Source organism: Agelaius phoeniceus, chromosome 14 (assembly GCF_051311805.1).
Source record: "Agelaius phoeniceus isolate bAgePho1 chromosome 14, bAgePho1.hap1, whole genome shotgun sequence".
NCBI classification, from domain to species: domain Eukaryota; kingdom Metazoa; phylum Chordata; class Aves; order Passeriformes; family Icteridae; genus Agelaius; species Agelaius phoeniceus.
The window spans coordinates 2,037,750-2,063,991 of NC_135278.1; the positions used below are offsets into that span (position 1 = coordinate 2,037,750).

The 26,242-nt window shown below is 54.4% G+C and overlaps 1 protein-coding gene across 1 annotated transcript; it reads right to left on the reverse strand.

The window, feature by feature from the left end:
• Positions 1-1,850: 1,850 nt before the first annotated feature.
• On the reverse strand, positions 1,851-25,624 carry ZNF185 (zinc finger protein 185 with LIM domain). Its single transcript, XM_077186209.1, is given in 29 exon segments — positions 1,851-2,855; positions 3,616-3,714; positions 4,258-4,360; positions 5,135-5,215; positions 6,232-6,300; positions 7,523-7,600; positions 8,566-8,661; positions 8,887-8,997; positions 9,487-9,696; positions 10,410-10,532; positions 11,766-11,873; positions 12,815-12,898; positions 13,321-13,404; positions 14,535-14,609; positions 14,954-14,998; positions 15,198-15,281; positions 15,776-15,844; positions 16,673-16,753; positions 17,895-17,978; positions 19,061-19,099; positions 19,935-20,018; positions 21,680-21,760; positions 22,254-22,322; positions 22,494-22,568; positions 22,767-22,805; positions 23,708-23,767; positions 24,965-25,100; positions 25,372-25,443; positions 25,606-25,624. Coding segments are annotated over 28 exon segments (2,358 nt in total). The 3' UTR covers positions 1,851-2,855.
• Positions 25,625-26,242: the final 618 nt, after the last annotated feature.

Sequence of the window (26,242 nt, forward strand, 5' to 3'; positions counted from 1 at the left end):
GGGAAGGAGATGAGTGGAGTGAGAGGGATGTGGACGTGAGTGAGGTGGAAAAGGGATGGATGAGGGAAATGGGGATTGAGGGGAAAAGGGGGGAGTGGCGGGAAAAGGGTTAAAGGGGAGTGAGAGGGAAGGGGTTAAGTGATGGCAGAAAGGGGTAAGTGGGGGAAAGGGGCGAGTGAAGGGGAAAGGGGAGTGAGGGTGAAAGGGAAACGGAGCAGGTGAGGGAGGAAAGGGAATTAGAGCAGGTGAGGGAAGAAAGGGGATGTCTGATGGGGGAAAGGGGTGAGAGGAGAAAAAGGGTCAGATGAATGAGGGGAAAATGAAGGAGTGGTGGTGGGAAGGAGGTGAGTGAGTGAGTGAGTGAGTGAGTGAGTGAGTGAGTGAGTGAGTGAGTGTGAGGAAGAAGAGTGGGGATCAATGAGGGGAAAAAAGGTTTAAAAGGGGGAAAAGGTGAATGGGGAAAAGGCAGTGAGAGGGAATGGGGTAAGTGATGGCAGAAAGGGGGTAAGTGAGGGGCTATGAGAGTGAGGGGGAGGAAAGGAAAGGAGGGAAAAAGGTGAGGAAGTGAGGGAAGAGGGGAAGGGAGAGAGGAAGAGGAGCAAATGAGGGGAAAAGGGCTGAATAGGGAAGAGATGAGTGAAGGGGGAAAGGGTCTCTCCCTGTGCATGTGATCCAGAAAAATGCACAAAATACAGCTTAGCTGGGATCTCCCAAAGCTTGGTGCGTGTAATGTCTCTTCAGGACAGTTTTATCAAACAACAATAAAATAGCTCCATTCTTTGACATCCTCCTCCCAGATGTGCCTGTTGGACCCACACACAGCCTCTGGCACCTCCTGATAAGAAGTGTTGGATGTTTGGCAGTCACCAAGGCCACGTGCTACGAGCAGAATCCAGAATCTCGTTTTTGTACCACTTGGCCTGAACACCACATTCAGCGCTGGCACTGCTCAAGGTCTGTCCTGGTGTCAGCTGGGCTAGTGTTAATTCTGTCACTCTGTTGTTAATTTTCAGATGCTCTGGAGAGGTTTGGTCTGTGCAGAAGATGGGATTTCCAAAAGCAGAGGTTCCTGTGCCACCATGGGAGCTGTAGTGCCAGGATGGTTTTGCCTCCACCTCTGCTCAGTCTCCACCAGCACATTTCATACCCTTTATTTATTTCATTTCATTGAAATAATCTGGTCAAGATTTGTCCCCACAAGCAGCAGAATCCCAAGAGACGTAAGATCTTTTTGTTAAAGAAAATGCATGTTAAAGAAAATGCACCTCATCCATCATGTAGGAAAAATCTGTGTGCAGGTGACCCTTCTCCACAAATACCAGGAAGATTCACCTCTTTGAATAATTCATTTGTTTTTTATTCATGGGGTCAGCAATTCTTCAAAGCTCAGACCAATACAAATTATAAAGCATAACATTTTTATAATAGCTGCAGGTTCCCTTTAGGTGATACATGTCTTTAAGGGGGGAAAACCCCTCCTGTCAAGGAGTTGTGCAGAGCCAGAAGGTCCCTTCTTAGCCTCCTTTTCTTCAGGCTGAGCCCCTTTCCCAACTCCCTCAGCTACTCTCAAACAAACAAAAATTCACATGGGGGATCAGGGTTCCTTTTTCCCCAGGTAATCATAGGATTTTAGGAGGAGCTTGGTTTTCAGCAATTCTTGGCTGTGAGGATGGGGAAGCCCTGGTTGCCCAGAGCAGCTGTGGCTGCCCCTGGATCCCTGCAAGTGTCCAAGGCCAGGCTGGACGGAGCTTGGAGCAACCTGGGATAGTGGAAGGTGTCCCTGGGCATGAACTTTAAAATAGATGAACTTTAACTCCTTCCAGCCCAAAGCATTTTGGGGCTCTATAGTTCCATGATTCCTAATGCTTCCCATGAGGAAACAGTAAGTCTGGACACTTTTAGGACACCTGACTTTTGAAAGGTTTCAGTATTCAGCATTCCCAACCTCTCAGCTCTGAGTTAAGGGCTAAAATGACACAATTCTGATTTTACTGAGTGCAGCATCTGCTGGAAGTTCAATGTGGTTAGTGAGCATTAGGGCTGTGAGTAACCTACAACAATGAGAGGTCTGGGCAAAGCCCTGGTGAGGGGGAAAGTGGGATTTCAGCTGAGCAGAGCTCTTTGTCAGGAGAGGGAATTGAGATGGCCCTGCTCTGGCACAGGACACCTGCCCTCAGAGCCCGAGTCAGACCCCAGGGAAGGACACTGTTATCTCCCCAAGCAGGCAGCAGCCACAAGTGCTGCTGCAGCATCCTCAGGGAAGAAGCAGGAAGGGGAATTAAAGCTGACACACGATTAGAATAGTTTGCAAGTGCTCCTGGAATCCTGGAGAAAGCAAATGGAAATCAGGCAGAAGCTATTTCTAGGCTGAATTTGGGGGTGAAAGATGCAGAAATAGGTTTTTGCTAAGGACTAAATTCAAACCCTCCCAAGAATCCACATTTAGTGTTTAAGGCTCCCAGTGTCTGTGTGCCAGCTCACACAGCCTGGCTGCACAGGATAAAGAAATACAAATATCATCAGGAGAGATCGTGGCAATTAGCTTGGATAAACCTGAGGAGCTGTGCCTGACTCCCAGCTCCGGGAGCACCCGGAATCTTCATGCAGCTAAAGCCAGGCTGAGCGGGGCTCAGCACCTCTGGAAAACGTTATCTTTGAGGAGGAGGCTGCCTTATCTCGTTCCCATCACTCTTGTCTGGTGCAGGTGCTGAACTCATCCACGGCCACGGGGCAGCGAGAGGGAAAAGAACTCGAGAGAAGCGGGAGCGGGAGTTGTGCAATCTCAGCCAGTCAGGAGCTGCGGCATTCCCGGGTGTGCCGCCGGGCACGGGCTGCATTCCCAGCTCCGCAGGGCCCTGCGAGCACACAAAGAGCGCCTGAGCACGGGCTGATCCCGCCGGGAATGCGGCCCTGGAGGTCGGTGGAGCACCGCACCAGTCACATCCCATTACCAGGTACGGGGAGCAGCGAGGCAGGAGCCCCGCTCCCTGCTCCTCCTCCTCCTCCTCCTGCTCTGTGCCGGGAGGCATCGGGAGCACACGAGGTCTCCCAGCCCCAGCACAGCAGCTCTGGTCGCTGCCATGGCACCTCCTGCTCCTTCCAGATAATCTGACAAAACCAAACCGTGTCCAACCCGCTCCTGTCGATCTGTAGGACTGTACAACTCTACGCGAAGGTTTTCACCTCAAAGGATCTTTACTAAAGGGGTGGCTGCACCTGCCGCCGAGGAGCTCTGTCCCTGTCACGGGAGTGTCACAGCTCCGAGCCGCCCGCGGTCCCTGCGCGGGGTCAGCCCAGGACACAGCGAGGGACCTTTAGCTGCCTTCCGTGGGGACTCTCCACCTCTGAGGGGCATTTCTGTCATCACTCAAGCCAGCCTCTGCCTGTCACCCCCGGGAAGCCACCACAGCCTGTTTGTCACCGAGATTCTGGCTCCAACCAACACCCCCGGGACAGCGCGAGTGAGTTCCCAGCTAATGCTGCAGCAAGGTCACTGCTTCCCACTGAACAGCCCAGGAGGATCCCTGCCTGGCCACCCTGGGAATGTGAGGGTTAAATGCCCTCACCCAGCCATCCCCCTGGGAATGGCTCTGGAAAGGGGCCCTGGAAACCCACCTAGAACAGCTTCTCGTAGCACTTGTCACAGTGGACAATGTCCCGGTGGATGAATATTTTATCCAGGAGATCTCCCATTGCTTTGTGGCAAATTCCACACTGCCAAAGGGAAAACAAGGAGGTTGGACAATGGGCAAAAGCCCACACAGGAACAGCAGAAGGGAGGGGGCAGAGGGCTCTGCATCATTCTATTAAAAGGTGAGGATGCAACCTTTGAGGCTGCACTTTCCTACAACAGCCAAATGTCCCTGCAGGCCTCTTCCTCCCATACTCCCCATCCCTCCTCCTCTCACCCTCCCCACATCCCCACACGCTTTCCTTGGAAATCCTGCAGGGTTTGAGGATTCAGCCACCTCCACTAGAACACAAAGCAGCAAGTCTGCCCCAAGGACAGTGGGGCAAGGACATGAAGGTGTTCTGAGGATGCTGCCAATAATAAAGAATTCCCCTTGTTCTAACATTTATTCAAGGACCTGAAAACCTCCCGGGGACACATGTGGCTGCCTGACTGTTTTTGTCCCAATGTGAGGTAAGGATTTGCCACACCCCATGTATACCCTTCTGAAAGCCTGGGGATGGAAGTTGCAGGAAGATCCCTGCTCCCAGCCCTGCCATTCCCAGCAGGCAGGCTCTGGGGCTTACCCTGAAGCAGTACTCGTGGCAGTGGATGTTCAGGTGCTCTATGATGATCTTGGGGCAGTCTCGGATCTCCCGGCTGCAGTAGCTGCACAGGGGCTCACTGGACCTGGCAAGAACAGGGCAGTGGATGCCTCTGTGATGCTCTGGTTCCAGTGCCAGCACTGGTGCCAGGGGTTTATCCCAGCCATCAGCACTGCTGTCCATGAGCAGCCTGCTCCCACAGGTGTGACAGAACAGGGGACTGCTGTCCCAGGGGTGCCACACAGCAGTGGGGCAGATTTCAGAATCCTACAGTTGTGGAATCATGGAATGGTTTGGGTTGGAAGGAACCTTAAAGCTCATCCAGTTCCATCCCCTGCCATGGCTGGGACACCTTCCACTATCCCAGGGGGCTCCAAGCCCTGTCCAACCTGGCCTTGGACACTTCCAGGGATCCAGGGGCAGCCACAGCTTCTCTGGACACCCTGTGCCAGGGCCTCCCCACCCTCCCAAAGGAGAATTTCTTCCCAATATCCCATCTAACCCTTCCTTCAGTCTGTGAGAAGGCATTCCCTTTTGCCCTGTCACTCCAGGCCCTTGGAAATTATCCCTTTCCATTTTTCTTGTGGGCTCCCTTCAGGCACTGGAAGGCCACAATTAGGTTACCACAAAGCTTCTCAGCTCCAGGCTGCAGAACCCCAGTTCTCTCAGCCTTTCCTCACAGGAGAGGTGCTCCATCCCTCTGGTCACCTTGGTGGCCTTGGAGTCCATGTCACTGTATTTCCATTTACTGTGCTGCTGTTCCACAAACACACCCCAGTGTCCTCAAAAAGCAAACCTTGCAATCATTTCTGATTGAGAATTTGGTGAACCTGCCCAGGGCAGCCCCACCCTGTCCTACCTGTGCAGGGGAGCACTGGACAGGTAACTGTGGTGGCTGTAGCTGCTTCTCTCCAGGTCACTCAAATCCACAAGGCTGCCACTGGGGAAGGAAGGAGGGAAATATCAGCACTTGGCAGTGATATGTGGGAAGAGAATTTCAGATAGAATCATAATCCAATGACTTGGAATATCCTGGGCTACCTGTTCCTTGGGGAGAGGGTCCTCCAAGTGCCTTCCCAGAGAACTCTCCAGGCAAAACTCCCCTAGCCTCACAAGGGCCCTCATACAAATAGCAGCTTTTCAGTGCCAAAACTCCAAATCTTGCACTATTGTGCAGGAAAAGGCACGGAGCACATCCCTGGTTTCACCCCTCATCCAGCTGAGTGTTCCCTTCCCTCTCTGCCTGAGTTTCCTGGATCTTTGGCTTATCTGTGGCTGCTGCCAGCAGCTTTGCTGAGCTCTGGGACAGGCTGGAGGTGTGGGGAGTGTAATCAGCTCTGCCAGGGATGCCAGCAGAGCACTGAGGGAGGATAATGCCTGCAGGGAGCCTCAAACTGGTGTGAACTGGTGCCACATCACTGTGAAGATGCTGTGCATGGGGCCAAATCCTGCTCTTGTCACTTGAGGCCAGTCTGGAGCAGCTTCACTTGAGCAGAGCTCAAAGGACTGAAGACTTAAGCTTGAAAATGGTACTATTTAATCTTTTTAAATTCATATAATGGGAGTTCTACCACTGAGATCCCTCAGCCTCCACATTCTCCTCGTGCATTCCAGTCATTGTTTACAGGTGCACGGTGAATCCTCCCAGTGCCAAACCTGCAGTGTGGTGTTTTCACCCATCTCAGAGACCAAGCCACTCCAGGAGGAGCTGGCCCGTCCCCTGGGAGCAGTGGGACACGGGTCCTGCTGTCACCAGCACAGTGGGAGGAGAGGGCAGGACCCCAGAGAGCAGAACCTCCCCTCCCAGTAACCCCCCGGGCTGACCAGCTCCAGCTGCTCCCTCCGGTGGGCTGTGCGAGGCGGCAAAGCCCAGCGTGTGACACCTGGGTGACACCTGGGTGTGACACCTGGGTGTGACACCTGGGTGTGACACCGGCTGTCCCCAGCGCTCCCTACCTGCTGTGGCGTGGCGAGGCTGCAAAGCCGCCGGTGTTCACGTACTCCTTGACAAAGAGGATCCCTCTCCTGGGAAAACGGGAAGCATTTGCATGAGAAAAGAGCGGCTGGGGCTCGGGTGTGTGCCCCGGACACGGAACGCGTGCGGGAGAGGCTCGGAGCGAGGGGATGCTGTTGTTCTGGAATAAATCCTGCATATCGAGCATTGTTGCTAAATACCAACTCCTCTAATTACCCCACCAAAACAAATCGAGTTAATTGGAAAGAATGGGATGGATAATGTAACCCTTTCATCCAGTTACGGGTTTGAGGGATAAGTCTTTCGCAGCTCCCGTCAGGATTAGGCACACAATGGGCACGGGGAGAGCTCCCAGCTCCCGGTTACCGCCGAGCCCTGTGGCACAGCGCTGCTTCCAGGGGCTGCTCTGCCTCTGGAATGTCTCCAGTGTTTCCAGCCAGAGTGTAAACTGCTGCTGCTTGGTTGGGGATATTTTTACCTCCCTTGCATGTTCTTGCTTTTTTCCAATCCCAGCTCCAGAATTCCATGTTCCACCCTGGTGCAGCTGTGTGCAGGCCGAGGGGAGCCCTGTGCCCCCCACCCTCAGCCTGCAGCCCTGACAGGAATTAATCAGCCTTTTTCCATGGTGCATTTCCACTGCTGCCTAAAAGCTGGGATTAATCCTCCCTTCTTACACTAAGACCTGTCATGGCTAAGGAAAGAAACCTCCTTTTTCCCCTTAAACTGAGCATGGGCTCTTTCTACATCCTGGAATCATGGAATCATTAATGTTGAAAAAGACCTTTAAGATCATCAAATCCAACCATCAATTAGTGCCACCACAAACCATGTTCCCAAGTGTCACATCCACACATTTTGTGGACACTTCCACCACCAACCTCAACTTCCCCTGGCCCAGCCTGAGGCCGTTCCCTCTCCTCCTGTCCCTGTTCCCTGGAGCACAGCCCGACCCCCACAGCTGTCCCCTCCTGTCAGGAGTTTGCAGAGTCAGAAGGGCCCCCTGAGCCTCCTTTGCTCCAGGTTCAGCCCCTTCCCAGCTCCCAGATGTTCCTGGTGCTCCAATCCCCTTCCCCAGCTCTTGGATATGCTCCAGCCCCTCAGGGTCTGCCTTGTCCTGAGGGGCCCAGAACTGACCCCAGCAGGGGGACAATCACTGCCCTGACCCTGCTGGCCACAGTGGGTGACACCAGCCAGGTGCCAAAGCTGCAATTCCTCCCAAGCAGGACGGCCCCACCCTGCAGCGAGGGAATTGTGCCCCCCTCGGTTGTTTACCCGGCAGAGCTGGAGTCAGGCTGGTACCCAGAGCTGTGGTGGGAGCTGCAGAGCCTCTCACTGGAACTGGAGAGGAGCCTGTGGAGAGAGGGAAAAGTCTGTGAGCCATGGCAGGATCCAAACTGGCCGCCAGGAGAGCGGCACCACTGCTGGGAGGGGAGATAGACAGCTCAGCCCTTTGCCAGACCTTGTCATGGACAAAACCAACCCCTTTCTCCTTCTACATCTGCCACGGGACAGAGATCCTCCCCTGGAGAAGGGATTTGGGGAAGTCTCACTTGGAGGGCCATGAGGCAGAAGATCCAATGAGGATGGGCTGAGTGAGTGGGAGCCTGACTGGGAGCAGCCAGGGGGAGACAGGGCACAGGAGGAACTGCAGGAGATGGGAACGTTCCCAAGGCCAATGGAACTGTCCCCAACTCAGTAATTTGAAGGAAGATTGCGACAAAACTATGGAAAACAGCTCTGTCCATCTGCTTAGCAATGAGACCTGGAATGAGGCTGATCTTTAAGGATCCTGTCCAAGGATCTTCTGCCTCCCCTTCACCCCCACAACCACTCCTTGTTACAGATCCCTCAGACAGCACATGGGTGGGCTGGCACTGCCCATGCAGGAGGGACTGCAGGGGCCCAGGATAATGGTATTCCATACTGGATACCTCCTGCCCCTTCACACAGCCTTGGTCTGGGAGCAGTTCTGTCATTTAACCATTGACATTCTGGGGACAGTGACCCTCTCTCTTTGCTGTGATCTCTGTTTTCCTGCAGCAAAGGCCAGTTCCTGGCCAGGAACCAGCTCCCCATTCTCCTGTCCCTCTCTTCTAGCCTCCCACACAATGAAAAATCTCCAGGGATTTTTCTGGATGTATCCCAGACACTCTGCTAGGCAGCTTTAGCTAGGAATGGTTTAAGAGCTGGTCTGATCATACATCCACTCCCTGGAAACCAATCCTCCCTCTCTCAGCTCTTGGCTTTGCCTGCTGGCTCCTATGTCATAAATTTCTGGGGGATTTCCCTCGGAGCCCTCGTGACTCCCCATTTACCTGGAGCTGTTAGAGTTTAAGCTGTCCATGTAGAACGGCACCCTGTGGCTTCTCTGGGACATGGACATGGTGGGATCTCTGGGAAAGGAGTCATGGCTGGCGAGAGGAAGTGGAACAGTCTCAAGCTCTGAGTTTGGGCACCTGAGGGATCCTCACCAGGGTGGAATCTGGGCTGGAATCTCCCTGCTGGGCACTGACCCCTCCCATGGCAGACCCCACACCTGCTCACACCCAGGCAATGAGCAAATGGACACAGGGACACTGGGTGGGTGTGGCAGTGGGAGTTCCCTGGCTGGGGAAGGATCCCAGCCCTGCACTCACCGTCCTGCAGGGGGGCTGAAGTCCCCGTGCCCCCTGGCACTGTCATACCAGCTGCTCCTGGGGCTGCTGCTCCCAGAATAAACGTTCCCTCTGGGATCTGGGCTGGGCCTGCTGGGGGACACAAAGCCCTGAGCACACAGCACTGGGAATCTCTGGAGTGCCCACTCTGGGCTCACAGCCACTGCCTGCTTCTGGCACTGCCAAGCCCTGGCACAGCATGCAATCCCCATCCCTGAAAGTGTCCAGAAAATGTGTGGATGTGGCACTTGAGGCTGTGGCTTGGTGGCAACCATGGGACACAGCTGATGATCACAGAGGCCTTTTCCAGCCATAAGAACTCTACAGTTCCATGGTTCCATCATGCAATGCCCCTGTGTCAGCTCTGTGCTCCACAGGGACAGCAGGCTCCAAACCCAACACCTGAGAAAAGCCAAAGCATTCCCAAATGGATTGCCTGGAGAAGCTGTGGCTGCCCCATCCCTGGAAGTGTCCAAGGCCAGGCTGGATGGAGCTTGGAGCAGCCTGGGACAGTGGCAAGTGTCCCATGCCAGCAGCTTTCCCTGTCTCTGCATCCTAAACCCTTCACCCCCAAATCCTCACCTCCTGGTGCTGAACACCTGGCTGTCCACATAGCCTGGAATCCTGTGGCTGGGCACAGAGCCCCTGAAGGATTGGTGCTCCTGGAACAGGGGCACGGGGGGCAGGGGCTCGTGGGCACTGCCAACACCCTCCTGGGAGCTGAAGTCAGACCTGCTGAAGAATTAAAACCAGTTTGACCATAAAGCCAAGGGGTGTCTTTGCCCTGAGCAGCTCCCATGAGTGTTCAGGGTGTGCTGAGGGTGGATCTTGCCACTTCCTAAGGGAACAGGGAGAAATGGGGCACCATGGTGTTAATAGAATCACAGGATCAGGGAATTCCAGAATCCCAGAAGGGTTTGGGTTAGAATGGACCTTAAATCCCACCCAGTGCCACCCCTGCCATGGCAGGGACACCTCCCACTGTCCCAATGTCCAGCCTGGCCTTGGGCACTGCCAGGGATCCAGGGGCAGCCCCAGCTGCTCTGGGCACCTGTGCCAGGGCCTGTCCACCCTGCCAGGGAACAATTCCCAATTCCCAGTATCCCATCCATCCCTGCCCTCTGGCACTGGGAGCCATTCCCTGGGTCCTGTCCCTCCATCCCTTGTCCCCAGTCCCTCTGCAGCTCTCCTGGAGCCCCTTCAGGCCCTGCCAGGGGCTCTGAGCTCCCCCTGGAGCTGCTCCTGTCCAGGTGAGCACCCCCAGCTCTCCCAGCCTGGCTCCAGAGGGGCTCTAGCCCTAGAGCAGCTCCGTGCCCTCCTCTGGGCTCTCTCCAGCAGCTCCAGATCCTTCTGATGCTGAACTGCAACAATTCCTGTGGGAGGTCCCTGCAGGGCTGTGCTCCTTCCACAGGGAAAGGTGGCACTGGCAGAGCCTGCATTGGTTCCTGAATTCCCTGGGCCAGGAAATGAGCATTTGGATGCCTTGGGCAGGCCAGGAAGGAGACCTGGAGGTGTGTGAGGGATGTCCTGGTGCCCTGGCTCTGTACCTGTCCCGGTGGGGCTCAGACTCGTTTGCATGTGGAATCTCTGGAGCTGGGATGCTGCTTCCTCCAGGAACAGAGCTGGACCTGCCAAGACATGAGACCTTTATGGCCTGTGGAAGCACCCTGAGCACAGAATTCCTGTGGGGTGGAGATGCAGCCCCTGGAGAATCTTCTGCCACAAGGATAAAATAAAAACCTGCAATATCCCTGCATGGAAATGTGCCAGATAGAATCATGGAATCACAGAACTGTTTAGGTTGAAAAAGCCCTCTAAGATCATCAAATGCAACCACCCAGCACTAACCCAAGTCCTCAAATAACCCAAAGCAATGTGAAAAAAACAGATGGAAAATCCAGACCTCTTAAGAAGCAAGGCTGAAAGGAAGGGCCCCAACCACAGCACCTTTAGTGCCTCCTCCAGAGCCCCCTGCAGCAAATTCCCCTTGTCCTCCCAGGAGGAAAAGCAGTCCCCTCATCACTCTTGCCTTCTTGCAGTGCTTTCCTCACTCTGCACACAGGATGACAGTCCCAGGTCCCTGTCCCTGCTCCCAGCAGTGTCCTGGGAGTGCAGCTCAGACCTGGGGAGAAGAACACTCTGCTCACCCTCTGTGTTCTCACTGACACACAGGGGAGGGAGCCTCAATTCTTCCAGTTTAGGTGGAAAATATAGACAAAAGAAAGGAAATCAGTCTATAAAGTCCTCCCATGTGGACACCCAGCCCTGACTGGGGAAGTTCAAAACCAGACCCAGCGTTACTATGGAGCCCAATGCCAAATTTTATTGCTTGTTGTCTCTCCCTAGACACCCTCTGCTCCCAAAGCTGGGAGCAGATTTCCCAAGTCTAGGAAGGCACTCCTGGCAGTCCAGCTGGACAGGGTTTGATGGCTCCAGCTAAGGAGGATCTTTTCTCCCAGGTTTTCCTATAAAACCATGGTAAAAGGTTCATCCAGTAGAAGCAGCACTAGAATCAGGCACCAGAAGGCCCCAAGTAGCACTAGAAGAGGTTTAGGTTGGATATTGGGAAAAATTTCTTCATGGAAAGGGTTGTCCTCTCCATTTCTTCATGGAAAGGGCTGTCCTTTCCTGGAAATGTTCAGGAAATGTGTGGGTGTGGTATTGAGGCCATGGGTTAGTGCTGAACGTGTTGATGGTGCTGGCTGATGCTTGGACTTGATCTGAGAGGTCTTTTCCAACCTTAACAATTCCTTGACTCTATGAAAAGGAGAACCTGGGAGGATATTTATCAGCAGGGGGGAAGATGCCCAAGGAATGACCCCTCATCCCACAGAAGGCAGGGGGAATATCCCATTCCTTACCCAGCCCTGCTGGGTTCAGTGGGATCCTTCAGCCTGGGGGGCTCTGGGGGGCTGTCATGGCCAGGAGCTCCTTGGCCCCTCTCAGTGAGGCTGGCTGAGTCCAGAAACCTAAACCAGACATCCAGGATTGGGAAAACCCATGCTGGGATGGGCAGAAACCCATTCCCTGGAGAGGAGCAGGCCAGGAGCAGGAGCCAGTATGGCCAGAGCCACTCCAAACATCCCAGATCACCAAGGCTAGACATCCCAGACCACCAACCTCAAACATCCTGGATCACCAAGGCTAGACATCCTGGATCAACAACCCCAGACATCCCGGGCCACCAACCCCAGACATCCCGGACCACCAACCCCAGACATCCCGGGTCACCAACCCCAGACATCCCGGGTCACCAACCCCAGACACCCCGGACCACCAGCCCCAGACACCCCGGGTCACCAGCCCCAGACATCCCGGGTCACCAGCCCCAGACATCCCGGGTCACCAGCCCCAGACATCCCGGACCACCAACCCCACACATCCCAAACCACCAACCCCACACATCCCAAACCACCAACCCCACACATCCCGGATCACCAACCCCACACATCCCGGATCACCAACCCCACACATCCCGGATCACCAACCCCACACACCCCAAACCACCAACCCCACACACCCCAAACCACCAACCCCACACACCCCAAACCACCAACCCCACACACCCCGGGTCACCAGCCCCACACAGCCCGGGTCACCAGCCCCACACAGCCCGGGTCACCAGCCCCACACATCCCAAACCACCAACCCCACACACCCCGGATCACCAACCCCACACACCCCGGATCACCAACCCCACACACCCCAGATCACCAACCCCACACACCCCGGGTCACCAACCCCACACACCCCGGATCACCAACCCCACACACCCCGGATCACCAACCCCACACACCCCGGATCACCAACCCCACACACCCCGGATCACCAACCCCAGACAACCCCGGACCACCAACCCCACACACCCCGGGTCACCAACCCCACACACCCCAGACCCCCCAGTCCTCACCTTGTCTCATCCCAGTAAGGCTGGTGGTGGGATGGGCCCTCAGGATTCGTGGAGCTGCTCCTCTCCTCATAGCCCAGGACAGAGCTGGAAACCAGAGCAACACCCATCACATCCCTAAAACCTGGCACCTGGATCCTGGCACTGCTCTGCTCACCCGGCCAGCCTTGTGCCAGCTGAAAGGTGGCACTGGCACTGGGGTTTTCTCTAGGACAGCCCATGTCCCTGTGCTCCAGCTGCTTCCCTGCTGCTGCTGCAGCATCCTGGATTATCAGGGAATTGAAAGGGAGTGACTGAACCCCACTGAGAGCACAGGAGGAGGAAAAATCTGGAGTGCTCAAAGGAGGTGGAGGGGGATACAACACAAAGCTCTTGGTTTATTTAAACCTCAGTTGTTTCCATCCTTGGGAAAAAAGCAGGAGAAGGAGCCTCTTTCTGTGCCTGCCCATTCAGGTTTCCCTTAATGCTCAGGATTGTTCCTACACCCACTAAACTCACCCTATTCTTACCTTTTAAAGGAATATTCTGTGTTCTCAATGTGCACAGGGGTTCTCTCAGTGGGATGAAAAGGGACATCAGGCTGCAAGGCTGACCTGGCAAAAAAAAATGGGGAATTTAGAGCTTCCAGAAATTTCTGGGGGATTTGTATGGAACAGCATACATTTGTATCTGCACTTTGTATCAGCCCAGAAGAGAGGAAAGAATTGTCTCAGAGAACTGATTTGCCCTCAGAAAAACCCATTTTCAATCCTATCCAAGAGGAGGAGAGGCTGGTGGTGGAACTGAGGTGGTTACTGGGATTAAATTCCCACACATGTCTGTACGGGAATTTCCTGTCCTGTCCCAGGATGGAGCAGCTGGACAAAGCACAATAGGAGTAACTCTGGGGAAGACATTCCTACATCACCAGCAGCAGCTCCAGGCCATGGGATCCTCCTCTCCTCAGCTCAGGGGGATGAATTCATTTCACAGAATCCAGGAATCATGGAAAGGTTTGGGTTGGGAGGACCTTAAAGCTCATCCAGTCCCACCCCCTGCCATGGGCAGGGACACCTTCCGCTATCCCAGGGTGCTCCAAGCCCCAGTGTCCAACCTGACACTGAAACCTGCTCACCTCAATGCCTTTGTTGGGCCAATACAGGGAAATGAATCCCAAAGTAATGGACAGGGGAGGGAAGCAGCTCCAGGGAGATCAGTGCTGCCAACAGCAGCAACTCCTCCCTGACCATGGACCCCTGGCAAAGTCAGGGGAGCAAAGGCTCTAAAACCCTGTGGGATGGAGGCACTAAAGGCAGTGCTAAAGCTGCTGGATCTGCTCCCAGAATCCCAGGGGCTGGAAAACCCCTCTGGGATCATTGAGTCCAACCTGTGCCCCATCCCCACCTTGTCCCCAGCCCAGAGCACTGAGTGCCACATCCAATCCTTCCCTGGACACCTCCAGGGATGGGGACTCCAGACCTCCCTGGGCAGCCCCTGCCAATGCCTGACCACCCTTTCCAGAAGAAATTCCCCCTGAATTCCCAGGCTGCTTTTCTGGGAAGAAGTTGTGTAACAGTGAACAGGAAGATGCTGCTCCCACTGTTTACCCACACAGGATTCTCCTTTCCGAGTTGCTTTGTTGCCCAGTTTGGATTCTAATCCCAGCTCTACTCTGGACAAATTGCTTATTCCCAGCCCAGGTCCCTCTGGAAGCAGAGGATGCCAGCCCCAGGCCCTGTCACACCTGGTGTCCCCCTGGGAGGGCTGGAGCAGCTTCTCTGGAGCATCCTCAGGAGCGTGCCAGGAACCAGAGCTGGACCTGAGAGACAAGGAGGTTGGTCCCAGCAGGAGCTCAGCAAGAGGAGAACACCAAGAAGAAAAAATATCCACCACCAGCTTTTCCTGGCTCCAGGGGAGCATCTTTCCCTCCCTCCTGCTTAGCCCTGAGAATTTCCTGAAGGGCTGAGCCCCAGATCCAACCCACTCATCCTCATGTGAGGAAAGCAGCTGGAAGAGCCCAGGCCTTTTGAGCTGCCGGGTCAGGCCCACCCTCCTCTGCAAGGGCTGCTCCCAGAGCTCATCCACAGGGCAGTCCCAGGGCAGGAGAACCTCCACCTGCCCCCAACTCTAAAATGAAGGAGAAAAAGGGAATTTTGCACTTACTCTGGTGGGTAAAACCCATTCTTGGCATCTGTGTGCTCAGCAAAACTGGAAAAGAGAGACACAACTTGAAGAATGTTCTACAGTGACTTTCCCCTGATTTCCTAGAGGAGAGAGCAGTTCTACAAAGCCCATGTGGAATCTGTTTTTCCACCAGTAAAGATCCATTCCAAGATTCCAGCCAGCTCCGGAACAGCAGTTTATGGATTGTGCAGTGCCCAAGTCAGGGATCCCACAGTGACTCTACCTTCCATTCGTGGCAGCCCTGGTGGCTTTGGGGGCCCCTTCATCCCATGGGAACCTCTCAGGCTTTTCCTTCAGAGCTTTGTCACTAGAAAAAAAGGAAAATTCCAGTAAAAATGGGACTTGTCAGCATTTGTAATGTATCATCCTAGAGAAATCAGCTGATATTTGGTTAGGGAACAAAATGGGGTTAAATCTCTCCATCAGGATAGGCAGGGCTGCATTCCTGAGCCCAGTGAGTCTGACTGCAGATCATGGATCATGGAACCATGGCCCAAGAGCAGCAGGAGCCAGCAGGCAGCAAGGACCAGCACAGCCCTGGGAGGAGGGACAGCTCCAAGGAATGGCAGCAGGAGGCAAAGGGAGCAGCAAAATAAAGGGAAATGCAGGGAGGGGAGTGTTCAGGGGGCAGGATCCCAGAGCAGTGAGGGAGGGGAGATCTCTGCCAGGCTCAGCTTTGCCAGCAGATGCTGCTCTGGGAGTGCAGCCCAGCCCGGGCTGGGGGACACCAGGAGCAGGGAGCTGCTGTTCCCCAGCAAATCCAGGCTCAGCAGCACAGAGCAGCCCCTGCCCAGTCCTTACCCATCTCCACCCTGGGACACCGTTTCCAAGGAGAATTTCCCACTCAGGGCCTGTCTGTCCTCACCATTCCTGCAGGGAAAACAGCAGGAGTGTGAGGGAGGGGGAGGAGGAGCCACAGGAGCTGCACAGAAAGGGCTGCAGGTCTGGATTCCAATTCCCAGCACAGAGCTGGGCAATGTTCAAACTGTGGCAGGCCCTGGCTTCCATCTGGGAATGTTTCTTCCCAGGTGCTTCTGCCCCTTCCCTGGAATTCTCTGTGTGGTGTTTGCTGTTCTGTGCTGCTCCATGAACACATGGACATGGATGGATGGACAGCTGGACATGGATGGACAGATGGATATGGATGGATGGACAGGTGTGTTGGAGATGGATGGACAGGGATGAACAGGTGGACATGGATGGATGGACAGATGGATATGGATGGATGGACAGGTGTGTTGGAGATGGATGGACAGGGATGAACAGGTGGACATGGATGGATGGACATGGATGGACAGATGGATATGGATGGATGGACAGGTGTGTTGGAGATGGATGGACACGGATGAACAGGTGGACATGGATGGATGGACATGTGGACAGGTGGGGTGGATGCACAGGTGGAACACATGGTATCAGACAGGGCTGGAGCCAATCACCTGCAGCTCCACCTGCACCTCGTGGCTCCAGAATGTGCTGCCCACCTGGACAGGGGAGGTGGAGATGGACAGGTGGACATGGATGGATGAACAGATGGATACGATGGATGGATGGACAGGTGGACATGGATGAATGGACATGTGGGATGGATGGACATGTGGACATGTCCTGGAGGATTTTGTGTCTCCAGGGAATCCCCCCAGGCAGAGCCGAATTCCCCATCCTGCCCTCAGGATCCTGCAGGGCCTCCAGACCCACCTGATTTCAGCAGAAGTGGAGATTTTCCCCAAAGTGTCACTCAGGGATGGGGATGTTTGGCTCCTGCTGCCTGGTTTGGGGCTGTAGGAGAGGACAAAGGACAAAATTGTCATTCCTGATCAAACCAGCTCCAGCTGCAGCAAATCTACCCTGCACTGGAGTGTTCCTTATGGGAATGAAGAAAATGGGAATGAATCATCACTCTTCTCAATCCATTCACTGGCAAAGTCATCTTCTCAGAAGCAATTTTAAATTAAAAGCACAGATCTTGCCAGGAATGTCCACTTTCTACAGTGGCACACCAGTAAAAGCACCAGGACAAGGGCAGCAGCCAAACCGCTGTTTGCAGTGAGAACTATTCCACCTTTTTTATACACCAGGCATGGATTCAGTCCAAAACCTTGGAAAACAGCTAAAAATTATTCCCTTACACCTGTTTGGCAAGAAAGGATTCAGCTGGATGGGGCCTGGAGCAACCTGACACAGTGGAAAGTGTCCCTGCCCATAGGGGTGGGACTGGATGGGCTTTAAAGTCCTTCCAACCCAAACCAATCCAGGATTCTACATTTGGGTTTTTTCCTTTTGGGTTTTGACCCCTTCTATCAGGATATTGGCAGATCCTGCCATGGGTTTCAGCCATAAAACCTTTATTAAGAGCTGTCTGCAGCCAGGAAAGGCTTCCCATGGAAAGATGGGTTTGGTTCCTCCCCTTTTCCAGAGTGGTGCCCACAGAGGTCTCTGACCTTCAGCCCAAACTGTCCCACCCATCCTGGCTGTGCTGGAACTCCTACCTGGAGGGAGAGGCTGCTGCTGCCTTTGGCTCATCCCAGGAAGGCCCAGGGCTGGTTTTTCTTAGCCCATTAGCACTGACAAACAAAAAAGGAGAGCAACAAATCAACAAAACATTAACCCAGGTGATTGTTAGGAGCTTCTCCCATGGGAGCACAAATGCTGCTTTGTGCCCACAGCTCCTGTGCTGCTCCCTGAGCAGTGTCCCTGTGCTCTGTGGCACTGCTGTCACTCACATCTGCCTTTCTGCTCGGGTTTAGAAACTGATTTTCCCCATTTATCCCAGCTGGAGCTGTTTCTATCCCTAGTGTTTCCTGGGAGGTCTCCTCTGCAAAGTCCCCATGTCTGGTAGTGTTTGGACAGCTGATAAAAGCAGTTATCCCCAGAGCTGGCAAAGGCTGGAATCAGACATCCTGCCCTGAGGAATGAGTACCTGCTGCTCTCCGGAGCACCCCTGGATGAAGCCGGCACAGTCGGACTCCTCCTCTGCTGTCCTTCCTCCTCTTCTATCTCAATTCTTTCCACGGGGACAAAGACACAAATGGCACATCATTTCCTCTTTTCTGTAGCTTTCCAGGCAGTTTATCCCTGTTTTTCCCCAGCCATGATTTCCCTGTTTCCTGAGCAGGTTATTGCTGCTGCTCCCTGTGCTCCTGCTGAGCATCCCAAGGGGCAGAATGCAGCCAGGTCAGGGGGATCTTTCCACACAGCATCAGCTGAGTTCTTGGATTCCAGAGTGTGGGAATTGGAAAAACAGAAACTTCCACAGACATTGAAGGGTTTAACCTCCAGCCTTAGGAGAAGCTTGGATTGATGTAAAAATACAATACACGGACATTAAGCAGAAAACCTATAAACTTATGTTTTTATAGTTTTAAGTAAGAATATGCCTTAAGTAAGTAAGAAACTGTATTGGTAAGATGGTGAAGGGTTTGTAGTGTAGGGGTGTAGTTGTACAGAGTAAGCTGAGAGTTTAGATGTTATAACAGAGGCATACGTGTGCATGTGAGACAGAAGCCCATTAGGCAAAATTATCTGCAGTGCAGCAAAATTAAATAAAAATGACCAATTAGAAAAGCAAACTAACCCTTGTAATATCTGTTCATTAGATTAGAAAGTTCTACATTGTCTTCTAACAAAGAACTTCTGACTACTCTTGAGCTATGACTGACTCTTAAAATCTCCCAGCCTCTGAGACTGATGTTTATCTGAGCAGTAAGTCATTCTTAGCTCAAAAATAGTCCCATCCCTTCATTACTAACAGTGGCAGTGATAGCAGAGGGAGCCCTGGGCACGTTTCCCTGTCCCACAGACAGCTCCAGGAGCATTCTCCTGGCGGCCTGGAGCAGCTTCCCAGGAAGCAGGGAGGCTGTGGCTGAGTCTCCCCACTTTCAGGCTGTCCATAACCCAAAGCACCATCAGGATTGCATTCCTAGTTGTTCCAACACTGTTTATCCCAAAAAAAAGCAGTGAGATCCAACCCCCAGCATCCTTTTTCAAGGAATTGTTCTTCCTCTGCTGTGACACTGCTGGGATCTGCTATCCCAGCCTGGTACGTGCACCCAGCCCCAGCAGTGCTCCCTGAGGTCCAGCACCTACCTCTTGGCAAACAGGGGTGGGAATTCCTGTGTTGGGCTGCTGTGGAGGAAGGATTAAGGAGCAGTTAAAGGACTGGAGGGAAAGACACTCCCTGGGCAGGGGCAGAGCCCCCCCCAGACCCTGCTCCAGGTGTGCAAGGTCCTGTCACCTCTCTGGGCAGAGCTGGCCCCAAGGGGTGTCACACCAATGAAATAATGCAACAAAACTGCAGAGAGCAGCTGAAGGACTGAGGTTGAAAATGGGACTCTTGATTGCCTTAGGGAATTAGGGACTCCCATGGATTTTCTTTTCTGGAAGTTTCATCCCTCTCAATAAGGAATAAGTGGATGATTTCCCAGTTCTGCAGAAACCTGCAGACACCAAGGAATCATGGAAAAGTTTGGGTTGGAAGGACCTTCAAGATTTTCCAGCCCCACCCCTGCCATGGCCAGGGACACCTCCCACTGTCCCAGGCTGCTCCAGCCCCAGTGTCCAGCCTGGCCTTGGGCACTGCCAGGGATCCAGGGGCAGCCCCAGCTGCTCTGGGCACCTGTGCCAGGGCCTGCCCACCCTGCCAGGGAACAATTCCCAATTCCCAGTCTCCCATCCATCCCTGCCCCCTGGCAGTGGGAGCCATTCCTGGGTCCTGTCCCTCCATGCCTTGTCCTCAGTGCCTCTCCAGCTCTCCTGGAGCCCCTTCAGGCCCTGGAAGAGCTCTGAGCTCTCCTTGGATCCTTCCCTTCTCCAGGTGAACATTCCCAGCTCTTCCCTTGTAGGGAAGGAGTTCCAGTCCTTGGAGCCCTTGTGGCCTGTCCTTGGCTGCTGTGTTGGAGAGGCTCCCCCCAGCTCCAGCTGCCCTTCCTGGCTCCTGTTCCCCTCCCAGCCCTGCACTCACCCGTTGCTCTTCTTGGCAGCAGACAGGACGTAGGCGCGCTCGCGGCCGGCCGAGCGCCGCAGGACGCTGTTGGCAGCCTCGGTCCTGGAGGGGGGACAGGGCAGGGAAGGGCTCACAGCCTGCTCATCCTGCTGCTCCTGGCCGCCTGGAGCCTTGCAGGGGCAGGAACAACCACTGCAGGCTGGGCTAACCCTGAGCGAGCCCCTGCGCTCTGGGGAGCAGATTTCATGGAATCGTGGAATGGGTTAATGTAGGGGGATACAGGATGGGGAAACGAAGGTGGTATAGAATGTAATCTTATCCCCTAAAGAATTGCAGCTGAACCAATTACTAAAGATTAGGAGCAGGCCTGAGGATAACAGGCCACACCTGCAGCAAATAAGAACAGTATTATAAAAGAGTGGATTGGTGGGATCTAGAGTCAGATGACTTCTGCAAGGACTGGGAACAGCCGGTGCTTAGAGGAGCTGCCTACAAGAAACATCAAGGAGGCACGAAACTCTGGTGGTATGGAATCCCTGCACTATAATGATAACAGAACTCTTGATATATAAGACAACAGGTTAAGGTTGGAAAAGGCCTTTAAAATCATTCAGTCCAACTATCAGCCAGCACCACCACCATGGTCACCATAACCCACGTCCTCAAGTGCCACAGCCTTTTTGAACACTGTCAAGGATGGGGACCCCACCACTGCCCTGGGCAGCTGTGCTAGGCCTGGATCATCCATTGCAGACCTGGACTAGTGCAATACTGGATTCCATGGACAGAAAAATGGGGCATGGGTTCTGTGCCTGACACTCCATGGAGTGTCTGCACTGACCTGGGTACTACCATGTGTCCCAGGGGAGAAGGGATCACTGCCAGGGATCCAGGGGCAGCCACAGCTGCTCTGGGCACCCTGTGCCAGGGCCTGCCCACCCTCCCAGGGAACAATTCCATCCCAAAATCCCATCCATCCCTGCCCTCTGGCAGTGGGAAGTCAGAAATTCCCTGTGTCCTGTCCCTCCATCCCTTATCCAAAGTTCCTCTCCAGCTCTTTAGTGGTTGGACCCCAGGGGAGACAATGACCAAGTTTTCCTTTGTACAAGATTTGTGGCTGAGGAAAAGGGGCCTCAGAAACTCCATCAAAAGCAATGAGGCTGAAGCCAGAGAGACCAGACCAGACCTGTTCCTGTCCTGTACCCCTGGATCCCTGGCAGTGCCCAAGGCCAGGCTGGACAGGGCTTGGAGCAGCCTGGGACAGTGGAAGGTGTCCCTGCCCATGGCAGGGTGGCACTGGATGGGCTTTGAGGTCTCTTCCACCCAAACCACACCGGGATGATTCTCTGATCCTATTCCTGGTAGGAGAAGGACAGCCCAGCCTGGAGCTGCCCTCGGGTGCCAGTCCTGGAGTGATCCCAGCTCTGGGCACACCCACAGTGGGGGGAGTTGGGCCCCTCCCTCCTGCCAGTTTGTGCATCTCCATCTTCCCCATGGGCACCAGGCAGCCCAGGGATCCCAGAGCCCCTCCCAGCTGCCTGGGTAACTGGGCTGTGCTGTCAGGCTGCATCACGTCGGGATTTTAATTACGTTTTGTTGGGAGCGCAGTGGCCCGTGGGCAGAGCGGGGCTCGGAGCAGGGAGAGCTGGCAATATCCTTGGATTGCACCCAGCCCTGAGCTGTGCCTGGGTCCAAAACCCTCCAGGATGGAACAGAACTTGTCACTGTCCCTGTAGGAACATGGGGGCACCTCCAGGCCTCACCTCTTCTTATGCTCATCTGGAGAAAAAGGCACATCCTCCTCCTCCCCATCCACAGACTTCTGCCGGACGTTGTACGGAGCTCTGGGAGGGAGGGAAGGGAGAGCCAGGGTCAGGGAATTGCTGCTGGGGCTGGGGCAGAGGCAGCAAGAGCCAATCAGAAGTGATTCCAAAGCATTGGGTCAGACCCTGAAAGACACCTGTATTTTCCACAGGGGTGCACGTGTCCCTGAAGGACTTTTGTCCTTAGTCCAGAGGCCCCAACCCCATTTTGGATCAAAGCCACGCTCTGGGACACAAAAAGCTGGGCAGGAAATGCCCAGAGTGCTGCTCTGCCTTTCTCCAGGCTTCAGGAAAGCTCCAAACCCAGTTCTTAGGCTGCACCCTCCATTTCTGCCTGGTGATGAAATCCCCTTCATGCAAAGGCTGGTGTCAGTCCAAGGAGCACCTCCTGGCCCACAAAGAGGTGGCCCTGGGAACTACTGGAATTCCCAGTGGAAGCTCTGGAAGCTCCAGAGGCATTCCTGGGGCTCCCACTGAGCAGGGACAGGAGGAGCTGCTCCCTTTGCTCACTCACAGTTTCTTGTAGTCCTCTGTGGTCATCCTGTATCCAGAGGGGGAGCGGCTCTGTCCCTTCGGGGCAGTGCTGGGGGGACACAAACCACGCCTGGGAATGTGACCTTCCCATCCCTCCCCACCCCCTTCCCCAGGGGAGCTCCACAGGGAGGGGGACAGCAGCATAGCCCCAGATATCCCCACTCTGGCTGCAGGGAATGCTGCTCAGCTGGAGGGGAGGGGACAGGGGGACCCCTCGTACTTTTTCTGTGCTGGGCTGGAAGGTGAAGGATCCGGCGCGGAGGAGCTTTTATCGATGGTCCTGGTGAACACCCCCCTGGGGAGGAAAGGGACATCTTACATAAAATGGAAAATGTTTGGAGCCAAGTTCAAACCAGCGGTGAAACAACAGGGCTGGCTCTTGGCCCTGAGCACTGGGATGTTCCCAGCTGATGGAACCCAGCAGGGAACATTTTCTGCTCCTGATCCAGGCCTCCTCCCCCTGCAGCCCAGATCTCTCCCATTCCATACCCACCTGATGAGGTATCCAGACTGGGGCTTGGAGGCAGAGGACCTGTACAAAGAACAGACATCAGGGAGTAAAAAACATGGGGAAAACAACAGCAGCAGCACCAGGACTGAAGGAGAAAAGTCCATGTGGATATCAAACCAAAAACCCAGCTAAGTAGGCCTGGAGGGATCCCACAGCTGGATTGACTCTGGAGGGATGTTTTCAAATGAATAATCATCAGAACAAGCTCTATAGAGGATTTTTTATAGGGAAAGTGAATTTTAGAGTGAGCCAATTAATATTAGCCATGCTGGCAGTGTTTTCTGGCCCAGGCTGGTGGCACAGGAGGGGGAAATCAGCTGTGATGCAGACCCTGATTATTTTATCACTGGAGAGCAACAGCTGCACTCCAACTCCTCCAAGGTGCATTCCCAGGGGGAAGCACAGCATGGCTCCTCTGGAGAGCACCAGGAGTGGGGAGAGCTGCCACAGAGAAAGGGAAGCAGGGAAGTGCTCAGGGGAGAGGGCAGAGCTCTCACACAGGGCCAGGCCCTTCCCAAGAGTTTGGTATTTCAGGATATTCCTCCAAGTTCCTGAGTTCCTGGAGACCCCTCATGCTCTGAACTGACCTCAGCCCCACCCAGGGCTCTCCCTGCCCTGAGGAGCCCCTGCCTGGAGCACTGAGGGGCTGCACCAGCAGAGCAGATGATGTCCCAGCCCAGCCTTGTGCCATCAGTGGCTCAAAGGCTGCGTTCCCCTGAATTAAAGTCATCCCTGCATCCTGCTGCACCTCTCAGGAGCCACTCCCTGCTCTCTCCAAGGTGAGGCATCCCTGTGAGCAGGGCTGTGCCCAGAGCTGTGCTGGCAGCAGGAGGTGAGGGGGGCACACAGCGAGGTGAGGGCTGGCACTGAGCCCAGCAGGCAGCAGAGCAGGGAATGGGGTGGGAATGGGCCCCTGGAATTACCTGTCCTGCTGGGGAGCAGCGGGTTTGGGGGCTGGGGGTGCCCCACCAGCCTGGCCAGACCTGAGGGAACAGCAAACACAAGGATGTGGTTAACTGATTGCTGAGCATGGGTTTGGAGAGAGGGGAAGGGAAGAGGGGTTTGGAATTGGGTCTGTTCCCAAGTAAAGAGGAGCTGGAGCAGACTGGTGTTCCCTGGCACAGGGCACTGTGTAACATCCAGGGACTGTTTGATCTCCTGCCCCTCCCATCCTAAACTCCCTCCAGGCCTGCCCTGAGTTTGTCACCCCAAAGCACAATCTGGCTTCACAAAACTTCAGAGCTCTCCTGAGCCTCCTAATCTGTCTGTGCTGCTGAATCCCAGCTCCAGGAGAAGACACTTGTCCAAGCTTCTGCCCACCCTGCATTTATCAGAAATAAAGAGGAGCAGTAACTCCTTTGGCAGTTCTCAGGGTCTTTCTGGGTCACTGCAACCCCGAGATTGTTGAAAGTCTTTTCCCAGCCCAAGCACTTGAAGAATGAGTTGGAGATCTTCAGTTCTTGGTCTCAAAGTTGTTTATTGTTCCTTATCTATAAAAAAATTTTCTCCTGCCCTGCTGAGGTCCATCCAGCAGGACAGTTCCAGGCACTCTGCCTGCCCCCAGGGCAGGGTTATGTCTTTATACTAAAAACTACATCTACAATGTTTACAATTACTTTCCAATACCCATCACCTGTGTTAGACAGTGAGCTTCTACTCTAAACCAATCTGTGAGTGCCAACATCACAGCAGGAGATGGAGGCCAAGAAGAAGAAAGAGAAAGGCTGGACAGGCCCAGATCCCTCCATCTTGCCTCCTGAACCCCCATACCAGAAACCCCAAAATCTACTTTCCACCCCATGATAACTTCACTATTATTCCACCTAAACTGTTGTGGCTGGCTGATCTTCATCTAAGGTTGGTAATTTGCTCCATGGGTCATAATCAAACCCACAGGTGTTTTGGGCTCTGTGCCAGGGTCTCTGAGCCCCCTGGCAGGGGTCTTGGCCATCCTGGACAGCCAGGGGGATGTTCTGGGTTCCCACAGGCAGTGTCAGTGCCTGGCACCAGGGGCACCTCAAAGCCTGTCACAGCACACCCTGTGCAGCTGGAGACTACGGAGCCTGGGGAGCCCAGAGCTCCGGGAGGGTCCGGACAATGCCCTCGGGCACAGGGTGGGATCAACGACCCAACTCAGGGAATTCTGATGGGGAAAGGGAAGGAGAAGGAAATGCTCTTACAGGGGGCTGCTCTTCTCCTCCTCCGAGTCGGAGTTGTGGTGCTGGATCCAGCTCTTGTCCCCTCGCAGGGTGGTGCGAACCTTCATCTGCCGGATGATCCTGCGGCGATCCTCGTCCGTGGGCGGGATCAGCCCTCCTGGAGAGCAGGGACAGGGAGGGAAGCACTCACAGGACCCCGGGGCAGGTGGGATCCAGCCCAGCACGGAGCCCTCCCCTCCCTGTCAGAGCTTCCAGCCCTGGTGGAAGCTGGAGACGAGGCCATCCAGACCTCGGGATCAGCATCCCGCTGGATCACACAGGGTCACTCAGAGTTTCACACCTCCCTGGTGGCCTGTCCCAGCTGGGACATTCCAGCAGCTCCAGCTGGGCAGGGGAAACAGAGGAAAACCAGGAGAGGAAGGAATTACCTTTAGTGACACCCAGGGACATCATGGTCTCAGCAGCACCTTCCCCTTCTGCCACTGCTCACAGCCAACAAGGACCTGGAAGACATGGAAAAGGGGATAAGCAAAATATCAGCTGTGGTATGAAAACCTGGCAGGCAAGGGGAGAGGAGAGCACTGCCACAGAGCCACAGCAGTGGTGGCACAGCCAGAGGATGGGGAGGCTCTGGCCTTGCACCAGAGCTGGGATTCCTCCCCATCCATGAACCTGCAGCATCAAGACAGGGAAAATCAAATCCAGCCATGCCAGAGGTGTTTTTCCAGATCTGGGAGGAAAGTGGTGGAGGAAACCTTGCAAAAGTGTCCAGCTGGGCCAGACCTTCTGGAGTCCACAGAACCTCAAGGACCCCTTGGGATTTGTGTCAGGTGGGATGAGAAGGATCCAGGTTAATTCAGCACCTGGCTGTGTTTGTCAGAAATGGTTCAGTTCTGTTTGCGCTCCTAGATTTTCCATGGAAGCTACAGGACCAGCTTTTGCTTTTGGAGGAGAAAATCCCACATTGAATCCCATAATGGTTTGGGTTGGATGGGACCTTAAATCTCCTCCAGTTCTAAACTCTTCCATGGCGGGGACACCTTCCAGCTTTTACCACCCCCAGTCTTCCCTTGCCAAAACTCTCTCCTGGATTCTGGAATGACTCTGCCAGTCAGAAATAAGAAGGCCCAACCCTGTTTGGGAGAATCTCAAAGGAGGTTGTTGTTCCCTGCTGGTGAGCCTGTCCCTGCAGTACTCCTGGGAAGCCACGTGCCCAGGAGGAATGCTGGGTGCTGATCTCATGGCATTGGGCTTGGCAAAGCCTCCTCCCCTGGCTTGTCTCAGCCAGGGATCTGCCCA